At 39.4% G+C, this 23,895-nt stretch overlaps 2 protein-coding genes across 21 annotated transcripts in view; one reads left to right on the top strand and one right to left on the bottom strand.

Moving 5' to 3' along the window:
* HNMT (histamine N-methyltransferase) overlaps window positions 1-3,837 on the bottom strand; it is a 56,378-nt gene extending 52,541 nt beyond the window's left edge. The window contains exon 1 of one of the 2 annotated variants that reach the window (XM_045782690.2): window positions 3,314-3,837. In XM_045782690.2, coding sequence (XP_045638646.2) covers window positions 3,314-3,450 — 137 coding nt within the window. In that variant the 5' untranslated portion in view covers window positions 3,451-3,837. The remainder of the gene's footprint in view (window positions 1-3,313) is intronic. The other variant, XM_045782683.2, reaches the window with a different exon arrangement.
* Window positions 1-23,895, top strand: part of LOC123782474 (uncharacterized) — a 604,024-nt gene that overhangs the window by 225,987 nt on the left and 354,142 nt on the right. The window lies entirely within an intron of this gene.

Genomic DNA, 23,895 nt, shown 5'->3' with positions numbered 1-23,895 from the left:
TCACTCAACAAACTTCACTTACATACACAAAGAAGATCTGAACACTTTTTTAGTGTCTCACTATTGATTGGATAGACAATCATATCACATCAGGTAGTTAGGGAGCTCTCCTAACATGAGAGAGACCAAAAGAAGCAGAAAAAGAACACTCAGAAGAAACATGCAGAGAGCAGAGGAAAATTTTATAATAGATAAAAAAGGTATTACATCTGTGAAAGATGACCAGGATGCTATAAAAAAGAACATTTTTGAAAATTAAAAATATAATAGTGAAAAATTAATAGAAGGGCTATAAGATAAAATTGTAAAAATTAGAGAATTAATTCAGGAGGCCTGGTGTTTGATGAATAGAACTTCCAGAAAGAGAAAATCAGAGAGAAGGGATGATAAAATAATACCAAAGTTTCCCTGAAATGAAAGATCTGAATCTTGATTGAAATGGCCCAGGACTACCCACAAAAATGTGTGAAAAAGGGATGCCTACGTGGCGCAGTCAGTTAAGCATCTGCCTTTGGCTCAGGTCATGATCCCAGGGTCCTGGGATCAAGTCCTGCATTGGGCTCCTTGCTCAGTGGGGAGCCTGCTTCTCCCTCTGCCTGCCACTCCCCCTGCTTGTGCTCTCTCTCTCTCTGACAAATAAATAAAATCTTTAAGAAAAAAATGTGTGAAAAAGTCCCACAACACAACTCATCTTAAAATTTCAGAATACTAGGGGCGCCTGGGTGGCACAGCGGTTAAGCGTCTGCCTTCGGCTCAGGGTGTGATCCCAGCTTTCTGGGATTGAGCCCCACATCAGGCTCCTCCGCTGTGAGCCTGCTTCTTCCTCTCCCACTCCCCCTGCTTGTGTTCCCTCTCTCGCTGGCTGTCTCTATCTCTGTTGAATAAATAAATAAAAAATCTTTAAAAAAATTTTTTTTTCAGAATACTAGATAGAAGATCCTTAAAACTTCTAAGTAGGGAAAACAAAAACAAAACAAAACAACAACAAAAAAGAAGTCACAAGCCAAACATGAGCAGTTTGAAGGACATTGGATTTCTCAATAGAAACTCTAGCTGCTAAAAAACAATGGAAAAATAGCTTTAAATTTCTGATGTAATATCATTTCAGGATAGAAATTACTCTCTAATAAAGATGACCATAGATTGAAGACACTTTTAAACATACAAAATCTCAAAAAGGTTTACTTTTCATGCACTCTTTCTTGGAAAGCTCTAAAAGGACCAATAGAAGGAGGAGGAGGAGGAGGAGGAGGAGGAGGAGGAGGAGGAGGAGGAGGAGGAGGAGGAGGAGGAGGGGAAAGTCTAAAGAAACCAAGAAAAGAATGACATGAGATCCAGAATCAGGTAGTTCAATACTGCAGAGAAGGGAAGAAAATTTCTAGAAGGTGAAATAAATTCTCTTATCAATAATTATATGGCAGATCACCAGCAAATCACCACAGACTGGGAAAGATGAACAGAGAGCTCCAGAAAAGATGTTCCCATGGGGAAAAACTAACAGATGACTTGATTTGTTGGACTATATTGAGAGAAGATTAATACCCCTGCTTGGGGTACAAGTAGTGACAGGTATATAGGAAACTAAGAAAAGAAACTAAAATCAAAACAATAGTTAACTCTAGGAAAAACAAAAAGTACCTGAAAGGAAATGTGATTGTAGTATAATGTATAGTTCAATTATGTATAATATGTACATAGTCAAAATGCTATAAACATTCAAATTATTGAACCCAAAATTTTGACATAAATATACTGACATGATAGGGGAGGAAATGTATATGTTTATTAGCTATTTTAATACAGTAAAATTAAGAAAGAGAAAAATAACATGTTATTTAGAATTAGGAAAGAAAATTTCATAAGAAACAACTAAAATACTTCAGAATGTTGAAAGTGGTTGCTTCTGGAGAGTTGGAGTCAGAGATGGGAGTGAGTAAGGCTAGGAACCAGTTTGTTTGTTTGTTTTACTACTGCAATGCTAATTTAGTTATGCCTTTGAAAGTTATTCAGTCTTTCACAAATTCTACATTCAATATTTCTAACCAGGTTGTGTACAGCATGAAGATAGGGGTCATCATTCATTATGTTATATCCATCCAAGGTGTCTCTTCAAACCACTGAAGCCTGAAGAAAACCAAGGGTCTGGATAAGCTACAGACATGAACATACACCTTTAGTACTGCAAAAGAATTCAGAAATTAACTCATTACCTTTAATATTAGAAATGAGCAAAAAGATTATTAGTTCCTAGATAAGAGGTTACCTGTATTTGCTGTATGCTTTGATTTTGACATCACTTAGTTCTAATACTTACTAATTATTAATAAATTATATAATACTCTTTTTAAAAAAATTTAAAACTGAACCATGAAAAATATAAGGGGAAATGGAATTCCATACACATTCAACAATGCCTGCTTTCATCAGGCAGAGGTACAGTCCTGGTGAAAGAATTTCAGGCCTACAATAGAGAAATCCAGCAAAAGATAAAATACCAGTTTTCTTTGCTGTTGCAAATTGGATCCACAGTCAGTCATTTCTTCCCAGTTTTCTATCATTATTTCCTGAAGCCAAGTAAGTTACAGCAATCCACCCCCAGATAGGTGATTTGATTATCTTTAGCATGTGGAATCTTTTACTCTCATAATGCTTATCAGCTCTGGCACAAATTGAACACATTAATCACCAAAAAAAAAGAAGTCTGCAAGAAGGATAGGAACTAGTGAGTTTCACTGATAATGGGAAAATGCTTTTCTTTTTTTAAAGAACCACATTGCTAATATTAAGTTGAAAGGAAAAGGCATTTTTTTTTGAGAGTGATAACTATAAGAATGGATAAGGAAGTGAATTTAAATGGATATTAGGAGAACTGAGAAGCACCCACTCCTCAATCCACAGGGGCAAACAGTATTTGGTAATTATTTATATTTTATTCTAATGGAAAGAATACTAGACTGCATTTGGGACTTTTTTGAAACGCAAAATCTGGAGGAGGGCTGAAAAATCTGAGCTCAAAGATTTGTATCTTTCCCCAAATGAACATGGATGTGTGCCTTCAAATGGTTAACGCTTATCTCCACGCAGCTGGAAATACTGCACAAATCGGAGACTTTGAACGTGGAAAGCGAGCACCTAACTAAAGCAGGCGGCAGGCGAAGGGGCGCAGGGGCGAGGAAGGCTGGGGGGGAAGCTGCTATCAGTAGCTCCTTCTTATCCCGGCGCCCAGCCTGCAGGGCTGGGCTCGACCCATCTATCAATGCACACAAGGAGCCCGAGGCTTGTCTCTTTGACAAAAACGTCCTTTTTTTGTTACCTTGCTATTATGCCTGGCAGCTTCTTGTCCATGAATTCCTGCATGCACTGGTGCTCCGTGGAACTGTTGAGAAACCTCCGGAAAGATTCAACGTATCTGTTGTGGTCAGAAAACAAGCTCCTCATGGAAGATGCCATGTTTGGTTTTCTGATGCAAGCCAGAGAAAGAAGTTTTAACTTCCTCCTCCTTTTCTTCCCGGTTCCTTATTTTTTCTCCTCACCGCCACCGATTCCTACCCTCCCTCCCCCAGAAAAAAAAAAAAAAAAAAAAACCTGCTTTGAATTTAACAGACACTGAAGGCTGGTGTGCAAATCTTATTATTATTACGTCAGTCATTTGTACAGGACTTCGCGCTGCTACTTTAACCCCTACATTGTTGTTTTGTAAGAAAGGGAGGTGGTAAAGCAAAGCAATAAATCCACTGCTGAATTTTGTTTTTTAACGTCTGAAGTTCAGAAAGCTGAAAAAACAGACTGGATTCTCATCACTTCCTGTTTTGTCCGCAGCAACCAGAAGAAAATTCCAAGTGGGACAGTGGCTGCTTTAAGGGCCAAAGGACACAAACACAGGGATAAACACCCACATAAAAGGCTACAGATCACTTTCAGAAAGCTACCCCTGCTGAAATCCCTGACAGAAGACTGCCCTCTGCCTGCCTCCATGCTTGCTGCAGGAGAATTTCTTGCCTTTCCCCCTTCTCAGTACTTGAACATTACACTCATTCACTGCATTTCTTCAACTGCTGATTGGTTTGTTGTGATTCAGGAAGTCTCTTTAGCATAAACTCTGCATGAGGAACTATTAATTAGAAAGTCTGAGAAGCCTGCTGGGGGGCAATGAGGTGAACTGGAGAAGACGCTCAGGGGAAAAGGCAGGAGAAAGGGTAAAAGCCAGCCAAGTTCTCACAGCCCCAGTGCAGCCTCTCTTTCTGCCAAAGGGTCCTGTCTCCGTGCTTTAATGAAACCACCATTTGAACCAAAGATGTCTAAAGAATTCTTCTTGGTCGTGGGCTCCGGATCTCACTCCACCCAGCTTCTCTTATATTCCAAAACCACGTCAATAGGATAGCCCTACTCTCAAAGTATCTCTTTCATAATTCCATAATTCTTAGTCTATTTGGACTGCTATCACAAAAATGCCATACACTGTGTAGCTTAAAAAGCAAGCATTTGTTTCTCAGAATTCTGCAGGCTGGGAAGTCCAAAGTCAAGGTGCTGGCAGATTGAGGGTCTGATGAAGGCCCATTTTCTGGTTCTTAAAAACAGTCATCTTCTCACTGCCTCTTCATATCAGAAAGGACAAGAAGGCTCTCTGGAATCTCTTTTATAAGAGCACTGGTCCTGTTCATGAGAACTCTGTACTCATGACCTAATCACTCTTCAAAAGTCCCTACCTCCTAGTACCACAACATTGGGGGTTAAGATTTCAGCATATGATTTGGTGAGTATACAAATACTTGGTCCATAACAGTTACTAATTATTTCATTTCCAATATAGCTTTATATAATCCATTATGCTAGTTTCCTCCTTTGGACAAACTAGTTTGTCAGGGGTGTTTTTTTGTTTTTGTTTTTGTTTTTGTTTTTTAAATCAGTGACTGGAAATAAACACAATATCCCAAAAGTTACCTAACCAGTACAGATTATTACTGTCCAGGTTAGACTAGATTAATATTTCCCAATGATGTTCTGCCCAACCTGAGTTCTTTCAGATGTTACTAGCTGCTTTACCAAAAAAAAAAAAAAAAAAAAAAAGTGTTCAATAGATTTCTCTGATAGTCATAATGCACCTTAACATATAAAAACTTCATAAAACCTTTGTCACATGTCCTGTTGAAATGCAGATACACCCTGTCTCTGGCATTTGGGCATTTCTCTGATTAGTCTTTAAGCCCCTCCAAAAAAACCCGAAAATCTTGTTGCTTTCAGCATGACCTGCACGTGACTAAATGCTGGTTTCAGCAATCACAACTTCCTTTTAAAATTACAAATAGAATATCTGTTTCATAATCCATAACGAATCTGGAATGTCCCTGGAGATTAAAACATCTAGTGGGCTGGCTGGAATTATAAAATTTAAAGAATCCTATTTTCCCCTCTTTCTTGAAAACTGGGGCAACAGACTAGCAATCTATCACTTGCCGTGACTTCTCAAAGGTTACTGGCAATAACATCATTATTGCTCTTATAAATTATTTCAGTACTTTAGGATGTGATTCTTCTAGACTTTGAACGATTGTCTTAATTAGAATTCTTAGATGTTCTCTTACCTCTTTGAGGCTTCCGTCCTCTATTGCCTACCATATATTACGCCGTTACTGTGTCAAAGTGCCTTTCACACATTATCTCATAATACTCTTAATCCTCGGGGAATGGAATGATTGATATCATCAAGCAAGACACAGAACAAATAAGTTGTACAAAATCATATAACTCATGAAGCAAAGGAATCTGGATTCAAGTTCATGTTGTTTAACTCCATGGACCATTTTTTAAAAAATTATATCATACTACTTCTTACCACTCTGTGCCTTTTCAACTTGATTATTTTCATGTTAGAGAACTCTGGAACAAACAAAAAGTAGAGGAATACAACTGTTCGGGAATCCATCCAATTTTTCCAGTTGTTCAAATAGTCATATTCCCATGGGATCCCGTTGTTATTCCCACAGAATAACAAGCATGAGAATTGCCTACACATGAGCTATTATGGTAATTTCTCTTTAGTTTACCTCAAGTTGTCTAGCTTAGGCAAACAACAAATATTCAAAGCCAATCAGAATTAGAATTTAACATCCTCAAAGATGCATTACTGAAACACAGTTATTCTCTCTAGAATCACCCTTATTTCCAGAGAGAGCCAAATTAAGACTACTTGATTTGTAAAACAAGTCCAATTTTTAACAAAGTTGGCCTAAGTAGTTACATAAGCCTAGCAAGTATAGTAATTGGCCATATAGAGCTTTCAAAATTTGCTTTGCTGGAACTCTTCATAAGGAATCTAGATTGAACTTTTAGTAGTGTCTTTAGGCCAGAAGCCAAGCTAAATACTTGCCATGAGACGTGGCTGTGATACTTATAGATTTGGGTGAATTCGTCTTCTAAAAGTCCCTAAAGTATCCTGAGGTTCCTGCACCTGCCAGGAAGTGACATTCTTTACTATATGGTAAGGCTGCTGAGAACTCTGTAAGCAAAGTATCAGGCCAACATTTCTGAGGGGCTTTGTGGCTCCATGTTTCATAAAGTCAACCTCAATTCCTTAAAGCTGTCTGGTCATATCTGAGTCTATGCATGTCTCTCAAATATGACATTCCAGTCAAAGCCTTGGTAAAATAACCAATGTTTCCAATGGTGTCCTGTTATAAGGAGAACAGATTCTTGTTGAACTTATGCAAACAACTCTGATTGCCATGAAAGAAAGAATACTTACTGAGACTTTTTGAATTTCAGAGGGTTCAGGTAGAGACAAACATTAAATGCTTCAATTTATTTAAGGGATATTTTACCACATTTCTGTAAGTCATAGATATCTTAAGAGAAAGTTTCCTTAATCTGGAAAAGCAAACATTAGAGAACCAGCAGAGTTTCAAACAAGAGTCACAAAACTATAATCCTCTTCCTCAGTTCATTTAGTCCCATGTTACTAATTCTTATTCAGTTTGAATGTAACTTTTTAGTTAGTTCTGAAATTTTTACCCATTTCAGTTTTAGGATCTTAAAGACACCAAATACCTGCATTTGTCCTAAAAGTCCTTTTTATGAATCTCCTTGAAGATGAAACACATTTCATTTTTAATGCTGATAACTCCAAAGATATGTCTGTCTTAATTAAACCAACAAACAAATTAACTTAAATACTGAGTTATGTTCCACCTGGGTCCACTTAAAAGTCGATCAATTTGTTCCCCATTGTTAATTTTTACCTGGGGCACCAGTGGGGAAATCTGAAGTGGGCAGTGTAAGTCCAAAGGGGTGCCCTTTGCTCCTTTATAGCAAGGCTAGAAGGAGGAGGTGCCAATGGTGTCAGAGGCACTCAGGCTGATATAGGAACCAGTTATACAGGCCACACCCAAGGTGGTGCAGAAACAGGAAGAGGGGAAGGAGGAAGCAGAAGAGGTGAAGTGCTGCCAGAAGACAGAGAAAGAGGACTCCTTGTTCTAAAGCTGGTCAGCTCAGACAGATGAGCAGATGCCATGCTTTTTTCAACAAAGTGGAAATATACAGTCCACGTTGGGCCAGAGAAGACAGGGAACTTCTCCAAAACAAAAGGAGTTTTGGCAGCTGCTTGGGAATATTCCTTAAAGTCCGCATCCCGAGGGGGACCACAGTTGGCTCCGATTATCATAGGCATTAACCCAGGAAATGAATGAGGAGGAAGCCCCCACATTTATTAAGAGAAGGAACAGTGAGAGAGGGTCAGCATCCGCTTTGTTAGGGATGGCCTGTGTTTCCTCCAGCAACATGAGTTCTATCAGGAGGAGGCCTCTTTAGACAGTTATCATCCAATATATCAGGAGGGAGTTTACTGGCCTGGTTAGTGACCAAACACATTCCACAAGAGGCAGTTAGGTCTGGGTCCTGATTTAGAGCCATGAAGGCCTGGACCTAGGATATCTCTGTTCACTTGCCCTATTTCCTGCAGAAGAAATCTGATAGATCCCACTAAGGCCATTCAGTGTTTTGAAGATCAGTCCTTTCTTACATTTTGCAATCCAAATTGTTTCCAGTGGATTAAAAGTCATTCTAAGGAAGTCTTTGGGACCTGCAGAAAGCCTTGCCTTGCTGTGCCTTTGCCTTGCCTTGTGGTGCTGTGAAGGCCGTGCTGTGAAGAACCCATTTTTAACCCGCAGAAAATAAAAGAAAGGTTTGACAAGGGGAAATTACCCAACTTTTGTAATTTAAGTAGTTTGTAGGGGACATTGATGGAAAACAGTAAAGATAGAAATCCATCATGGTCTAAGTGACATTCTAACACATGTAGTCTTTTACAGACAACATCCCTAGGAAATGGTTCCCAGTTGGGTTTTAATTCAGTTGGGTATTGGTTTCGGCTGGCTCTGAGTGGAGGTCTTGTGGTCAGAAGTGGCTAGACCAGAAACGTGGAGGGGATCACATTAGACCAATGAAGAGGAAGCCTGCCATGGGAGTCTTAAGACTGCAGCTGTCCTGTGACTTAGGTGGCTGTCCCATGTCTTAGATAGACAACTTTGTATAAGGACAGAGAGGACATCAAGTTTCTGGGTCCTATGACCATGCTGACCAGGGTACTAACTTCCAGCTAGGAGAGGCAGGCTTTCTCCTCCCCATAGAGTAGACTTGGGCCAGAGGATTACACCCGGAGCAATCAACATGAAAGTGTTTTAATAAGACTGTACTCCCTGAAAAGCCCCTGGAATGAAAGTAAGAGGAGAGGAGAGAAAGTACTCACAAAGTTTGCCTCGAGGCTTGGAGTCCAGATGAGAAGACCCAGTCTGGATGTTTGGATGCCAAAATGATGTGAAAATGTTGGGGTTCAGGAGCAAACAGTAAAGAAAGAATTCTTGAGATGTTTTTGGTGCAAAAAGGGTAGTTTTATTAAAGCAAGGGGACAAGTCCCAAACTGGGGTCATGAAGAGTGGCTGATTATATACTTTCAAGTTGGGGGGGGGTGTTAGGGATAGCATAGTCTCTAAGGAATTTGGAAGCAAGGTTTCTAGGACCTTGAGGGGCTAGCTGTTGTTAGGATAAGGTCATTTACTGCTGTAAAACCTTAGTCATGAGATTCTTCAGATGTATATCAGTGGGCCATATGCTTTGGGGATGATTGCTAACACATATCTTGGAGGGGATAGAGATGAAAGAAGTTTCCAAAGGGATTTATTTTATTTTATTTTATTTTATTTTATTTTATTTTTATTTTTATTTTTATTTTTTTATTTTTTAAGTGGGCTCCACATCCAGTGTGCAGCCCAACTGGGGCTTGAACTCACAACCCTGAGATCAAGACCTGAGCTGAGATCAAGAGTTGGAGGCTTAACCAACTGAGCCACCTAGGCACGCCCCCCCCCCCCCAAAGGCTTTTGCCTTTAGCAAAGTATTAACATTAAGCTCCTTGAGGAAGGTCATTCTGTCTGTCTCAAGTACTTGTCAATGGCCCGCAAAAAGGAAATTTAATTTTTTTCTTTTTGCTTTGTTCTCCACATCACTAAGGACCCATTTTATTGTATATAACATTCTTCAGCTATCTCTATACACTCTGGTCTGTAGTCTTTTGAACACTGTTCTTATTGGCCTGACTTCTTATCATTAATCATATGCCCCATCATGTAATGTATATGTAGATGATAATGACAATATTGTTAAATTATCTAAATCAAATAGTTAGAAGAGTCCCATTTTATTTTCTCTTGACAAACAAGGAGGAAGAAGGTATTTTATGCAAACTGATCGGCTCATTTGCTATGCTGGTTTATTTGAAATTTAGCAGGCAGTTTGAGCCAACTGTGGTCTTGAAGGAAGTTTGAAATTATAGTACATAAAAAATTAGAGCTCAATTAGCTTGGTAATGTCGAGCAGATATGATAGATACTAGAATCTTACTTTTAACAGGACTTTTGGCTAAGTTTCTCATAAGTGTAGAAATACGCCAAGAAGGGAGAAACTTCAATGCTCTACAAGCTTTGACTCTTAGTAGGTAAATGACATTAGGTAAATGATGTAACTGCTTTAAATGTCCTGTTGCACCCCCTATCATCCCTACCATATATAAATATTGGGAAAGAAGGTAAACTAGATGATCTTTAAGGTTCCTTGAAGTTCTAATAAGTCTTCATCTTTTAAAAAAGATAAATTACTGGGGGCTTGTGAAACTAAAAATAAATGTATTCATAACTAGCAGAGCCACTGTATTCAGAGACTATCAATGAATCATAAATGATAACCTGAAGATAGTTTCTGCATAAGCAGCCCCTTGGATGTACCTGAAATATTCTTGGCCACGTTTTATCAAAGTAAGTTGCTTAACATCACACAACTGGTAATAATACTATATGTCTTGTTTTTAATGACATAATTGTTTCAATTGCACTTTATTATCATGGAGTTTATAATGATTTTATTTTGGGATGCCTGGGTGGCTCAGTCAGTTAAGCATCTGCCTTTGGTTCAGGTCATGATCCCAGGGTCCTGGGATCAAGTCCTGCATCAGGCTCCTTGCTCATCAGGGAGCCTACTTTTCCCTCTGCCTGTGGCAACCCCTGCTTGTGCTCTCTCTCTGATAAATAAATAAATAAATAAATAAATAAATAAATAAATAAATAAATAAATAATTTTGTTTTAATTAACTTAGAACAGAATAAAATTTTGAAAAGTCCAAAATACCCAGTAAAAGAGGACACAAACCAAATGAAATAATGCAGAAGAAATATTTGGGGACTAATTAGTTGATAAGTAAAAGAATGGATGTGTAGACAAATAATGTTAAGAACTATAGAAGAGCAACACATGACAGTCGAGAGATTGCAACTTATAAGGAATGTTTATGGGAAGAATAAGTAACGAGACAAGACAAAGGAGAAATAGAGAGTTCCTATTTAATAATCCAAATATTTAAAAATCCACCTGGAAAGGTCTAGATCTTCTTCCAAAGATAGAAATTGGTAAATATTTGGAAACTGGTATATTATCAGGAACTGGGCAGTTATGAGAACAAAAAGAAACATAAAAGAATACAATTCATCAAACAAGCTTTGCCTGAATCCGTAATACAGATCATCTCAATTACTGTCTCAGTGACTCTAAGAGGAGGTCTAATGTTGAATTAGAGATCTGTGAAGATAAAGGATTCCTGTAAGAAAATTTTTTGTAAAGGGAGTGGTAATGGTAAGCAGATGACTCTGGCTTTTGGTACAGATGCACGTGTTCAAATATATGCTGGGTTAGAATAGTCTCCCATATGGGAAACCTTGCTTGTGCATGATCCAGAGACTAAAAAGATATACATGTCCATGGGTCCTAAATATTACTTTTTAAAAAAAATCCAAGTATAATTTACATATAATAAATTATACAAATCTCAAGTGTACAGCTTGAGGAAGCTTTATATACGTAAACATCCTAAAGACTAACTCATGCCAGCAATCAATAATACTGCCTCCGAACTCAGATAACCACCATTCTGATTTTTATGCCCATAGATTAGTTTTTCCTGTTATTACACTTCATATAAAAGGGCTATACAGAATGTATTCTTTTGTGTATGGATCTGTTCGCTTCATAATATTTTTGAAATTTGCCCATAATTTTTTTGGAGGGAAGAGACAGCGCCAGTTAATTCTTTTTTTAATTGCTGGATACTATTATAATGTATAATTTTTTTAAGATTTATTTATTTATTTATTTTAGAGAGAGAGATCTCACAACCCATGAGATCGTGACTTGAACCGAAACCAAAAATCGGATGCTCAACTGACTGAGCCACCCAGGTGCCCCTAATGTATAATTGTTTAATTGGTTTTTCCCCTTAATGGACATTTGAGGCTATTCCTGTCTGGGACCATTATAACTAAACCTGGTGGAAACGCTCTTATACATGTCTTTTGATGCACTCATTTTTGTTACAGTGAATGGAATTATGTAGAATAAACAAATGTTTAGCTTCAGAAGATATTGCAAAAAAGATTTGCAAATATCCATAATCACCAGCAAAATATAAAGATATTAGTTGTTCCACAGTCTCATCAGTTCTTGGTATTGCCAGCCACCTTTGTTTTATGCATTCTGGGGGTATATGGCAGTATTTCTTTGTAGTTTTAAGTTTTATTTTCCTCTGATTAATGACTTCGAGTGTTTCTTTCAAATACTGTTGGCCATAAAAAAAGTGTATAGTTTTTTATGAAGGTCCTGTTAAAGTCTTTCATCCATTTTAAAAACCGTATTGTTTGCTTCTTTTTTTATTGATTTATATAAGATTTCTTTATATATTCTAGATGAGTCTAATATCTGTGTATATATACACACACACACACACACACACACATACATACATATATGTGATTTCCCAGTTGATGGCATGCTGTTCATTTTTTTGATGATGTCTTTTGAAAAACAGAAATTCGTCAACTTATATTTTAAAATCCTTACTTAATCTGAAAATATATTCATTTAATATAATCAGGTCAACAAAAACTAACCATGTGCCTTTTAGGCCTTTAGCCAGTGGTGTGGTGGAGTTTACAGAATTCTGGATGCTGGTTAACAGCTGGAAATCAGTTATGGTGGGGATATTTACACTATGCCAATGGACAAACACTATGAATCAGGACTTTATAATTTTTCCTGGAGGGCAGATTGTTAACCAGTTAGTAGCACACCATTACTTTTAGCCCTGTGATTATTTGCAAAGCAGCTATGGTGACCTTGAGCCTTCTGATAAACCATCTGAGCTGTGGTAATGTGACGGAGGTCCGGTCTCCTTTATCCATGCTCTAGCATGATGTTCCTGAAGAGTCTGACCAATCAAACTCTGGAAAGGTGGTACCCTCTTCTAGCACCTCTTACTTGGTTATTCTCTTACCGTGATCTGGAGACTCTCCGCAGTGGGTTTGCCACTAACTAGTAAGACATTGGACAGGTTATTTATGTTCCTTGAGCCTCATTTTTCAATCCGTGAAATAGGAATAATAATATCTCCCTTATGATGGTTTTGTGAGGATTAAATGAAATAATGTGTATAAAGTGTTCAGCATAATATCTAGTCCATAATAATGTCTCTGGTGTGAGACAGATCTATCTAACCTTCAGTTTCTTCATTTACAGGATAAGGACAATAACGCTCTATTAGCCAGGTTTCAGTCCAAATGGCAGAATCCACGTCAGGTGGTTCAGACAGAATTTTTAATACTGACAACCAATTGGAAAGGTCCTGGAAGGGCCGAAAGGGCAAACAAAGATGGTGAGGCAACCCATCAGGAAGCTCCCACCACCTGGGATAAAGGGAGGGCACGTGTTACCAAAGCTCTGGAGCATGGCCTACCCAGTAAGGACTAGAACAATGGAAGGGAGACAGCTATTCTCTAGATGCTGCCTGAGACCAAAGGAAATGGATAGAAATACCCAGCATCTTCCCTCTTCCTACCCTCTCATCTTTTCCAGTTTCCCTTTTACTGCAGTTGACTGCAAACCAGTTGGCAAAAAGCATGAGTGATGTAACTTGCAGGATTCAGCCCCCTATAATACTGAACAGAGCAGGAGAATGACCAGAAATGGATCTGACATCAATGACCAGCACAAGTGCTTACTGTCTTAATTTGTTGTGAGAATTAAATTTTTAAAAAAGCATAAAGAAAAATACCTAGAAATATTGAATGCTCAACGAGTGCCAGGCAATCACAGTAAAATAGTGAAAATAAAGGTACTGTCAAGGCATTATGATATTATTATAGCTATTAAGGTATTATTATATGTTACATATTATGTGATATTATTAGAGTTAATATGATCGCTATGGGGTCAAAGGAAGGCTGGTAGGGGCTCCTGGGTGGCTCAGTCGTTAAGCATCTGCCTTCAGCTCAGGGCGTGATCCCAGAGTCCTGGGATTGAGCCCCACATTGGGCTTCTCCGCTGGGAGCCTGCTTCTTCCTCTCCCACTCCCCCTGCTTGTGTTCGCTCTTTCGCTGGCTGTCTCTAACACTGCCAAATAAATAAATAAAATCTTTAAAAAAAAAAAAGAAGGCTGGTATTCATGAAAGCTTAAAGAGCTGGGATGATTGACTATGATCATTGACTCCCTCAGGTCATTGGAATAATTGGCTTTGTTTATGAAGAAGGCATTTGCTTGGAAATTGTCTCTTGGGAACCAACAGGGTTCATTAAACTCATGAGGAAAAACTATCAGGGGCCTCTAGGACTCCCCTCTGAAAGTTTCCAAGTTGGTCATGAGCAGGGTCAGGAGGTCCTTCTCTCCTCAGTCAGAGGAAGTTACTAAGTAGTGTGTGACCCCCTGGTTCTTCTTGCAACTAGCTCCCTGTGTGACTTGGAGTAAGTACTTAAATCAGTGGGGGTTCAGTTTCTTCGAATGTGAGGAACTAGATCCCGTCATCTCACTTCAGTTCTAAAATTCTAAGACTATTTGAGTTTAAACCCATTATTTAGAGATGTGGTTAGTATTTCAGGTTGGAAGCAGGATGCCACTTCTCAGATATTCAGCACTCTGTCTACCTCATTCTCTGACTCTTTGGTACCCCTCCTTCCCTAAATTCAAAGCTGTTTTCCATTGTGAGGCATACATTATACCATTACAGTGCACTATTTGGAAAACACGAGGAGATCATACTGATCACTCATATGCTTTCAGGCAGTACAAAATAATTAAGATCTGTTTATCAATATGGCTAATTAAAAACAAAAAGCATGTATATCAATGTTTGTTTTTATTATTTCCTATATAAGCCTCTAAGAGTTGTTGCTGATACCTATAGGGCCTAAAGAGCTAGCTCCTTTCCCAAGCTGTTCTATAATCAGACATTATACATGGGGTGTCAGCCAGTTTAAGTAGCTAGAAGATAGCCTCCCATAAACACAATTGCTGTTACATTTCAGAGTTATCAATTGTGAATACATTTTGTGCAGTCAAGTGAAATTTGCAGCCAATAAACATGGTTAAAGAAGGAGGCATAAATGTATACAAAGTGCATACAAAACCTCTTTATTCCGCTTGGCCAAATAAATACTTCCATTGGTACAGTTCTAGCAGAAATGAAATGCACATTGGGTCAAGCATGGTGAAGGTATGTGGAATTAACTTGTTAACTTTTGAAAATTTGCTTTTGGGAATTCTGAATACGCATGTGGGCTCTCTTGCCTCTGGAATGTCATGCCACCAAAAAAAAAAAAAAAAGAAAGAAAGAAAAAGAAGGAAAAGAAAAGAGAAGGAAAGGAAAAAGGCAGAGTGATTTTTGTCCCCCACAATGCCTGCTCTGTATTATATAGTCTGCTTCTAGTTTGGATGCCAAAGGAAACGCTGGTTGGAATTTCAAAGTTGGTTAAAACTTCGCAGTTTTACTGTGAGGAGTGGCCTTTCACTACTCAGATACGCAGTAAAAAGCTTACCTCTTTTTCCTAATATTGCTGTTAGAATCACTTTTCTAAAGTTCATTTTATCACCTTTTTATCTCCAGTCAGGATAAGAAATGAATGCATATTGGAATTTAATTTGTTTAGGGAGTTCGTTTTGTTTCATTTGGTTCTAAACTACGAACTGCAATCCAGTTTTGAGACAAGATCGCTCAAACTCCTTAATAGCCATATCCAGAGAGATTTCCAGGGAGAGAGCAGAGGGAGAGGAAGAAGTAGATATTGATGATATTCAAACAAATAATTTTTAGAAAACTCATGGAATGAACCAAAATTATGTATAAAAACTCAACTTGGAATTAGAATTCAAAGCAAGATCTCAGTGAATGCGGGGCTTGCGCGCTGCTTCTAGACGGCAGACAGAAGGAAGAATAAATGAGCTCCAGCTTTTGAGAAACTTAATTAAAAGTTATATCAAACCTGGGATTCTCCTGAAAGAATTTGTACTTACTTTAATAAAAGCTGTTTCTCCTCGAGAAGCATTTCTAATTTTATACCAGGGTTGCAATTCTGTGCTGAAAATGGCCTCTCTATGCGATCGTGTTCATTTTTGCAAACACAATGTATCCCCACCCCCAGGACCTTCTTCTGGCACCCAGACAGGAGAGCATTTGCCCAAACAATGATAGGGATGCTTAGAAAACAATAGCTCTTCTTCGAATTTTATTACTATGAGCTACAACACAGCAAAAAGCCAGAGCAAGGGCAATGCTGACACAGGAAGGAAACCACACTTACCAACCGGTTTGGAAATTTTCATTTCCCATTTTAAAATTCTGGTAGCGACAGAGAACAGCTCAGTGTTTGGCAGGGGTTAAAGGTCGGGGGAGGAGCAGATTCCGAAGGAGCAGCAAGAGAGACTCCTTTTGGACTGATGGACTCTGTTCTGAGTGTGGTGGTCATGTCGAGTGTCAAAACTCCTGGCACTGTATGCCAAAAAGAGGGAACTTTACTCTATGTAAATTAAAAAAAAAAAAAAAAAAACAAGAAAACATTATCAACTTTGATGCTTTTAAAAAGTGTGTCAGCTTGATTTTATGTTATACGTGTCCACCAGTAGACTTGACATCTAACCTGGTACTTCTCCACCTCCCTAATTATTATTTCAAAGCCCCCTTCCCTCCCATCTCTCCTGAGTTTCTCCTCTTTCCCAGGGTTTGCTTCGATTCCCTGATTGTTCTTCTTTTGCAAAGCAAAACAAAACAAAACATAAAAGCCTTTGAGTACCAAGCCTCAAAAAAAAATGATGATGAAAAGAATTCAGATCTGGGTAAGAGCAATCTGATTCACCCCAAAGCAGTGAATTGCCTGTGGTCACAAGCCTAGTATATGAAAAAGCTTGCACTTGACCTGGCGTTCCTTGTTCTAAGCACTGGCATCAGTCTACAACCAACCGCACGCAGCCTGTGTGAAATTGCTATGGATCCAGAGGTACTGACAGCCATGGCACACCTAGGGAAATCCTTGAGGGCCTTGAGGCCCTTGAGGTCCTTGAGGTTGGCTGCCCAAAGGGCATGGGAGGGAAGTCAATCAATGATCTCCACTTCCAGTTTGTCTTTTAGGGATGGCTTTGCAGCTAATTCTGAGTCGATGGGCTCACTCTTTCAGTTTGATATAGAAAAGCCACAGAAGCAAGGAGCTCAGATAGGACAGTGCTCTTTAAGCCAAAGACCACCTCCAGAACAGGCAGCCTCAAACTGAAATTCTAAACTCAGGAAATAGTGTCCGAGATCTCATCTCCCATGTGCCGAAGGAGAGAAATTTGACCAGTTCAAGGATGAACATGTAAGACACGTTTTCTTTTATGAGGCAGGAGGCAGTTAACTAGAGATTAATATCTATTTATTCTGTGCCTTGTTCTGCAAATGGTTTGAGAGAGCTAACTAGGAAAGCATAAATCTTGTCCTATTAACCAGACACAGTTCAAGAAAGATGGGCCCCAGCACTTCCTGAGAAATTTCCTCAAGAGACTGGTTTTGCCAAACGTTGTATGTTTTGCTTTCCGTAGTGGCTTCAGTATTTCTCAATATGTTTCAAAGTATAAATAGCAAACCAGTTGAGCAAATGCCCATCTGGTTGTCGGATCTCCTCTTTTTAAGTAGAGAAAAAGAAATTGCCTTTGACTTGAGGAAAAACGGGGAATATTGTTCATGGCTGCCTTCTAGATCCGATCTAGCCATACCAACGCGTCAAGCAGTACTAGAGTCATTTTATCAGAGGGGTGGTCCTTGACCCCCATAATCCCGTCTCCTTCCTGAACTCCTCCAACCTGTTATTCTCTGATATAACTTAGATCTTTTCCTTCAAAGCATTTGTGAAAATCTCCCTCTTTAGGCTGAAATGCCAAGGAGGCAAGGAAGTGTGTGTTCGAGCCATGATTGGATCCCCAGTGCCTCTCACAGTTCCTGGCACATGATAGAAGTTAAATTAATAGATGGACTGGACTGCTATGGAATGCCCATAACTATGTTCCAGAAAAGCTGTGCTGCCTTCCCTTCGAAAGCCAGAGAAAGACTTTTCCTCTCTCCCTTTCATTCCTAAGTTGGCTCTGTAGGATGAATTCATCTCACACCAGACAATTCGGAATACGTGGACAGCCCACCAAGGATGTGTGTAGCAATGGGAAATTATAAAACCATCTTTCTGCCTTAACAAGGAGAAAAGGTTTTCTCTTATGAAGCTGGGACAAGCTGGGAGGCAAAAAATTAGGATGATTATTCCTGGAATTTGCTCCATTTTGGTGTGAGGAACTGTTTCCTATGAAATAAAATGCACAAAACACTGTGGAAAGAGCACTGGGCTTGTTGTCATGAAAACTTAAAAACAGAGATGGAACTACTTTAGAGATCATTGCAGCCAATGGTTTTCAATGTTCACTGTGTATTAGAATCCCCACGAGAGACTGAAAGAAACGTATCGCTGCCTGGGCCCTACCTCTAGGGATTCGGATCCAATTGGTCTCTGTGTTATTTTGTCACTTAATTTATCCTCAAAGCTCTCCAGATGATTCGTCTGGGTGGCTAGGTTTGAGATTGACAAACCTGAATCAAAGGTCACTCGTTTCGGCCTCGAAACTTGTGAACCCAGGCTCTGTGTTCAGGATGTCCCCAGCACGCAAGTTGTCCCGGGGGCTGCCCGTTCCCCTCAGGTTCACCCGCTTCCTCAGAGCTAAAGCAACTGTGCCAGGGCTTCCATCAGACCCACTCCTGGACTTTGAATGAGAACTGGAGACCCCAAGATGCAGGAGTCACAGAGACTTCTCTTTGCTGACAGTGGCATGACACAAAGGATGACTTTTTGGGGCAGCAGAGGAATCAGGTTCACTGCTGAATGTTTCCGTGGCGGCAGTGGCACCCTCGTCACATCAGTCCCTGGGCGTCACCCTAGGCTTGATTCTGGCGAGCACCTGGGCAGCAGCACTTCTCCGGGCACCCCTGGGACAGAAGCAATGTCCTCAAGAGGATTAAAGTAAAAATAGGTCTTTTTTTTTTTTTTTTTTTTGCCTAGATCAACTAGTCTGTTGCTTGTCAAGAAAGACCCTGAATCCTACAAATGCTTTTTTTTTTTTCTTTTCCTGACTGTGTTTCTTGGAATCTTCTGGATCTGCAGGTACCTCAGGAACCACACAGAGAAAACAGAGTAAGCCAAGCTTGCAGTTTTCTGGGTTCTGTCAATGAGAGCAGCTCGATTTAACATTTTCATATGAAGAAAGGTTTCTGAAAAAAAAAAAAAAAAGGTTTAGAAAATACATTTGGGTGGCAGAGAAGTTCATTAGTCAATCAAATTCCATTAATTTTTCTGGACTTTCCCTAGATACCAACACAGAGCTATTCTCCAGACTTGGGTAGAAGATTCTAGTAGGAAAGTGAGCCAAAGTGACTGGCTGCTCCCTCTCCAACATTACAAGTTTGTCCAGTTAATATTTGTAACCAGGGGTCTGGAAATCCAGTTTAAGTCATTATTTCTGCCACTTCTTGTCCTTGTCACCATGGACAAATACGTTATTTCCACTAAAATTGAATTCCTTTTTTCTGTAAAACAGAACAACTAATACTTTTCTATCAACCACATGTGATACCTGGAGGCTCAAATAATATAATAAATTTAAGTGATATAATAAGTAAAATCATGTTATGCACTTATAAATCATTCTATGCATGCAAGATGAAATTCTTATTACCATTACTGTCAGTATGAAATCTTAAATCAGTTGGTGAGTTTGTTTCCTGGATGTGAATGAACTAAACTAGTTTATCTGATGAAAGAAAAAGCTACTTCTTGTCACAGGGGGATGTGTAGTCTTCTGCCACAGGTCTGTGGTTAAATTCTGAGGTGATACTGAAATCTTATATAATCTTTTTTCTTCAGCAGCTTGTAAGCTTTGAAAGACTTACTTGCTTTGGGTATATTATTTGCAGAGAGATCTGACCATAATAAAAATGGTTGAAAGACAATACCCCTTATATTTTTATTTGTATTAATTTGTGTATTTATAATTATATACAAATATTAAAGAACAAAATTTCTTAAGCATCTTCTAAGCACACCACCATATGATTCCACTGTTATATATAGGTGAATAGGCATGGATTGTTAGAGTTCTGATTATTAGCCTGAAATGCTTAGATTCTGCTTAGTAGCTAAGAAACCATTGGGAGAATTTGAGAGGATTTGTTTGATAACTACAGTATTTTATCAAGAAGTAAAGATTGATTGGATAATAGCAATTAAGGAATTAGAAGAGTGAAATATAATTTAAAATTCCTAACTTGGTGGGGGCGCCTGGGTGGCTCAGTCGGTTAATCATCTGCCTTTGGCTCAGGTCATGATCCCAGGAGGTCCTGGGATTGAGACCCACGTCAGTCTCCCTGCTCCACGGGGAGCCTGCTTCTCCCTCTGCCTGCTGCTACCCCTGCTTGTGCCTGCTCTCTGTCTCTATCAAACAAATAAATAAAATCTTTAAAAAATAAAAAAATAAAATTCCTAACTTGGGAAATTGAGAGACGGCCCATAGAAAAGAAAGTTCTGGCTGGGTGGTTTAGATGAAGTTTTCGAACATGTAAAAAGTTCTTCAAATAATGGCCAGAATGAAAAAAGGAACAATGAGTACAGAATAGTCTTGACTTATAGCCACTTTTAACAACCACTGCCACCTGGTGGCTTGTGACCCTGTTTCCATTGAAGGGAGAAACCCTGTTGATTCTTGATGCGGCGGACCTAAGCAAGGGCAGAAACAGAATAGAAAGAACACTGACCTGGTATACCAGAGATCTAAGTTTTTGGAGCACAGGGGTTAAGGGCCATGTAACCTCATGCAGTATTGTAGCATTCTAGATAAACATCGACTAGCTATAAATATCTATACTTTAATGATTTCTTACGAAACTCACAGTCAAAGCTGAAATCCAGCAAGATTTCTGGTAGCAGTAGATGTGGATTAAAACTCAAGTTCCCATCACATTATGCTTAAATTACTCCTTTCTGTTTCCTTTTGATTGAGTCAGCCTCATATCTCTCCTGAATTACTGAGTAATGGAAGACCTAGGAACCACGGTAGTTAAAGAAAAAGGAAGCGATAGGTGGGCAGACAGAGTCACATTGAGAAAGATGATGAAAATGGGCAGCTTGAAACATTTCAGGTAGTGAGTAACCAATTGTATTTTTCTGAAGCAACATCATGATATGGGCACATAGCTACCGCAGATCTTGATTCTGACAGTGAGTAAATATTTCTTTTCAGGGCCAACAGTGCTTCACTCATAACTTCTTTGCATTTCTCGAGAACAACAGACCATTTTAAGATTTCCCGATACCTCACTTAATGCCTCTTGCTCCTTGGAAATTCCATGCTATCTACATTTCTTTCAGAAACTCCTTGTTCAAAGTTTCCTCATGCTGGAAAAACTTCTAAAACTCTTCCCAAGAGAGACAACATTTCTCTCCTCCGTGTCACCATTCATTGTGTTCTGTGTTCATCTTAATATGTTCTCACCAACTCCGCATTATACTCCTATCAAAGCAATGTGTTTCATACCTGTTTAAACGCAAATGATTATCACCATAGTTTGGCCTTCTTTGGATCAGACAATTTGTCTTTCAATTCTGTATTCCAGATATCATTTTGGTTGACAGCTGCTAGAATATATAATGCTTCCTTCTCACATCCCAGGAGGATAACTCTGGAGAAACTGAGTAAGAGTGTGATGGATCTAGACACCAAGTTCTCTGAGGGTTAGGAAATGAAGCCAGAGTTTATATAAATGTCTGCATGCTTGTCACACTCATGGATTCTGAGCTTCTAAAGAGAATCTTAGGATCTCACTCAGGGTGCAAAGGTAGTGTTTGTCAACAAGAGAGTTTTATCACAACGGGTGACCAGAAGCTGGGCTTTTTCATTTAGGCTCCCCTTACTGACAACACGTAGACATAGTTTCTAGGGCTTTTCCATTTCTCTAGAGAGGACTTCGCCATTGCCAAGGGGTATAGCTCCTGACTGCTAGGGAGTGTTCTGGAAATAAGGGAAGAGAGGATGTTCAGAATATGTAAAAACAGTGAAAGAAGGAAACAGAAGAGGTAGAATCAGAGAAATGACATCATGAGAAAGATTTGATGGAAGAGGGCCATGAGTCAAAGAATGTGGGCAACTTCTAGAAGCTGGAAAAGGCAAGAACCTGGATTATACCCTAGACCTCCAGGAAGGAAAGCAACTCTGCCAACACTTTGATTTCATCCTGGCGAGATGAATTTCATATTTCTGGCCTCCAGAAATATAGATGATAAATCCATGTTGTTTTAAGCCCCTAAGTTGGTAGTAATGTGTCACAGCAATAAAGCTTTAAAAAGACCACATTGCATTTATTATTATTCCGTTGCTTGGTTGTTTTAGTTTAGGACATTTACTTAGGTCTTGCTGTCCTTGTCCCTAATCCCTGATTCCCAGGAGTCTACTCTTCCCATAGGATATGTTCTCTGCTTTGCTAGAACACCCAGTCAGCTCTACTCATGCATGTGGACGAGTCCTGACTCTTTATTGGGTTTGAGTCCCAGGACTGCCTGTCCTCCTTCACATTCACCCTTAGCCCCTGGAAAAAGGCATTGACAAGACACCAAACCTCCAAAGAATCTTTGACATCTCACATGGACAAAGAGGGTTGCACCCTGTGCCTTCTTTTCCCCTTTCAGGTTTCAGACACACTGATGTGACTGTTTTCAGCAAGCGGATGAATCATAGTTATCTTGATTAAACTCTCCATGCACGCTTTTTAAAACAAAATGCTTTCAGTTACCCAGTTCATCTCTGACTGAATCCTTGGTATCAGCCAGACAAACTATCCTGCTGGGGTCCAGTTCTTGCCAATCCACAAATAATTACTATGTAAGGGCCTTTCCCTTAGAGTTGCAAAGTATTGTGGACTGCTGAAAACAGGGATCCTTAGCCAGAGATCTAAGGGGAAAAGAGTGAGAGGGTCTATCAAGAACATAAATAATGACTGAGAGATCCCAAAAAGGACCGCTGAGGGCAGAGGGCCGTTAGTAATGAGAGAGACACCAGGAGTGACAGGAGAGACACTGCAGAGGCAGGACTCTGCAAGAGAGGTCAGGTTCATTTGAGTTCAGAGTCTAAGTCATATGAGAAAGTGCCTGGCTTCATAGCAATTTGCCCCAATTACCCATTTCTCTCTGACCTAAGACTAAAATCTAATTATACTCAGCATGAGAGGAGGCCTGGTGGGAGTTTAATATCCACAACCTCTCTCTGATCTCTTTTACAGAGCACTAAGAGGTGGTCTGTGAATGTAAACAAAACTTGCACCCGGGATTTTGCATCAGGCTGGCAAAACCTCATTTCAGGAGACAACCAAACTGTCAGGGATAAAGAACAGATTCTCCTGTCTCCTATGATTCTCCAAGGTTGTTTTTATTAAAATGGAAATTTCCAAGGCTTTACGCGGAGCTTACATGTCAATGAAAGAGCTGCCTCCCCAGCAGCAGAGCTATAATTGTCTTCTCTTGTTCCTGAACTCAGCACTTGGCTGTTCATTAATTAACGGTGTACCCCATGAGCATAGCATTTCCAGACTGCGGGCCCCTAAACAATCCCTTCGAAAACACAGCATCGCCTGCATTAGCATTGCTGCTGCTTGCTGTTATGGGCTTCTAATTATAATTGTATTCATTTTTTATTTGGCACATCTATATTGAACTTCCAGTGCAATACGCCTCTTTATTAGCTGTTGAGGAGGACATGGAGATAAGTGGGATGGAGTCAATGCCTCAAGGTACTAAGAGCTCGCAGCTGGGGTGACCCCCAGAGGAAATGTAGAATGTGTGACCACCACCTGGGTGTTAAGAATGCAAACCCCCAATTACTTGCCTCTAACCTAAGCCTTCTATTTTTACTATCAATATTTTTTTTCCTAAATAATTTCAGATGCAAAATAGCAGATTCAAGAAATGTTTGGGCAATGCAAT

The sequence above is a fragment of the Ursus americanus genome, chromosome 1, assembly GCF_024610735.1.
Source record: "Ursus americanus isolate L20-20 chromosome 1, mUrsAme1.1.p, whole genome shotgun sequence".
Taxonomy (NCBI): domain Eukaryota; kingdom Metazoa; phylum Chordata; class Mammalia; order Carnivora; family Ursidae; genus Ursus; species Ursus americanus.
The sequence above is the reverse complement of the archived record's forward strand: the minus strand, read 5'-3'. Positions and strand labels throughout refer to the sequence as shown.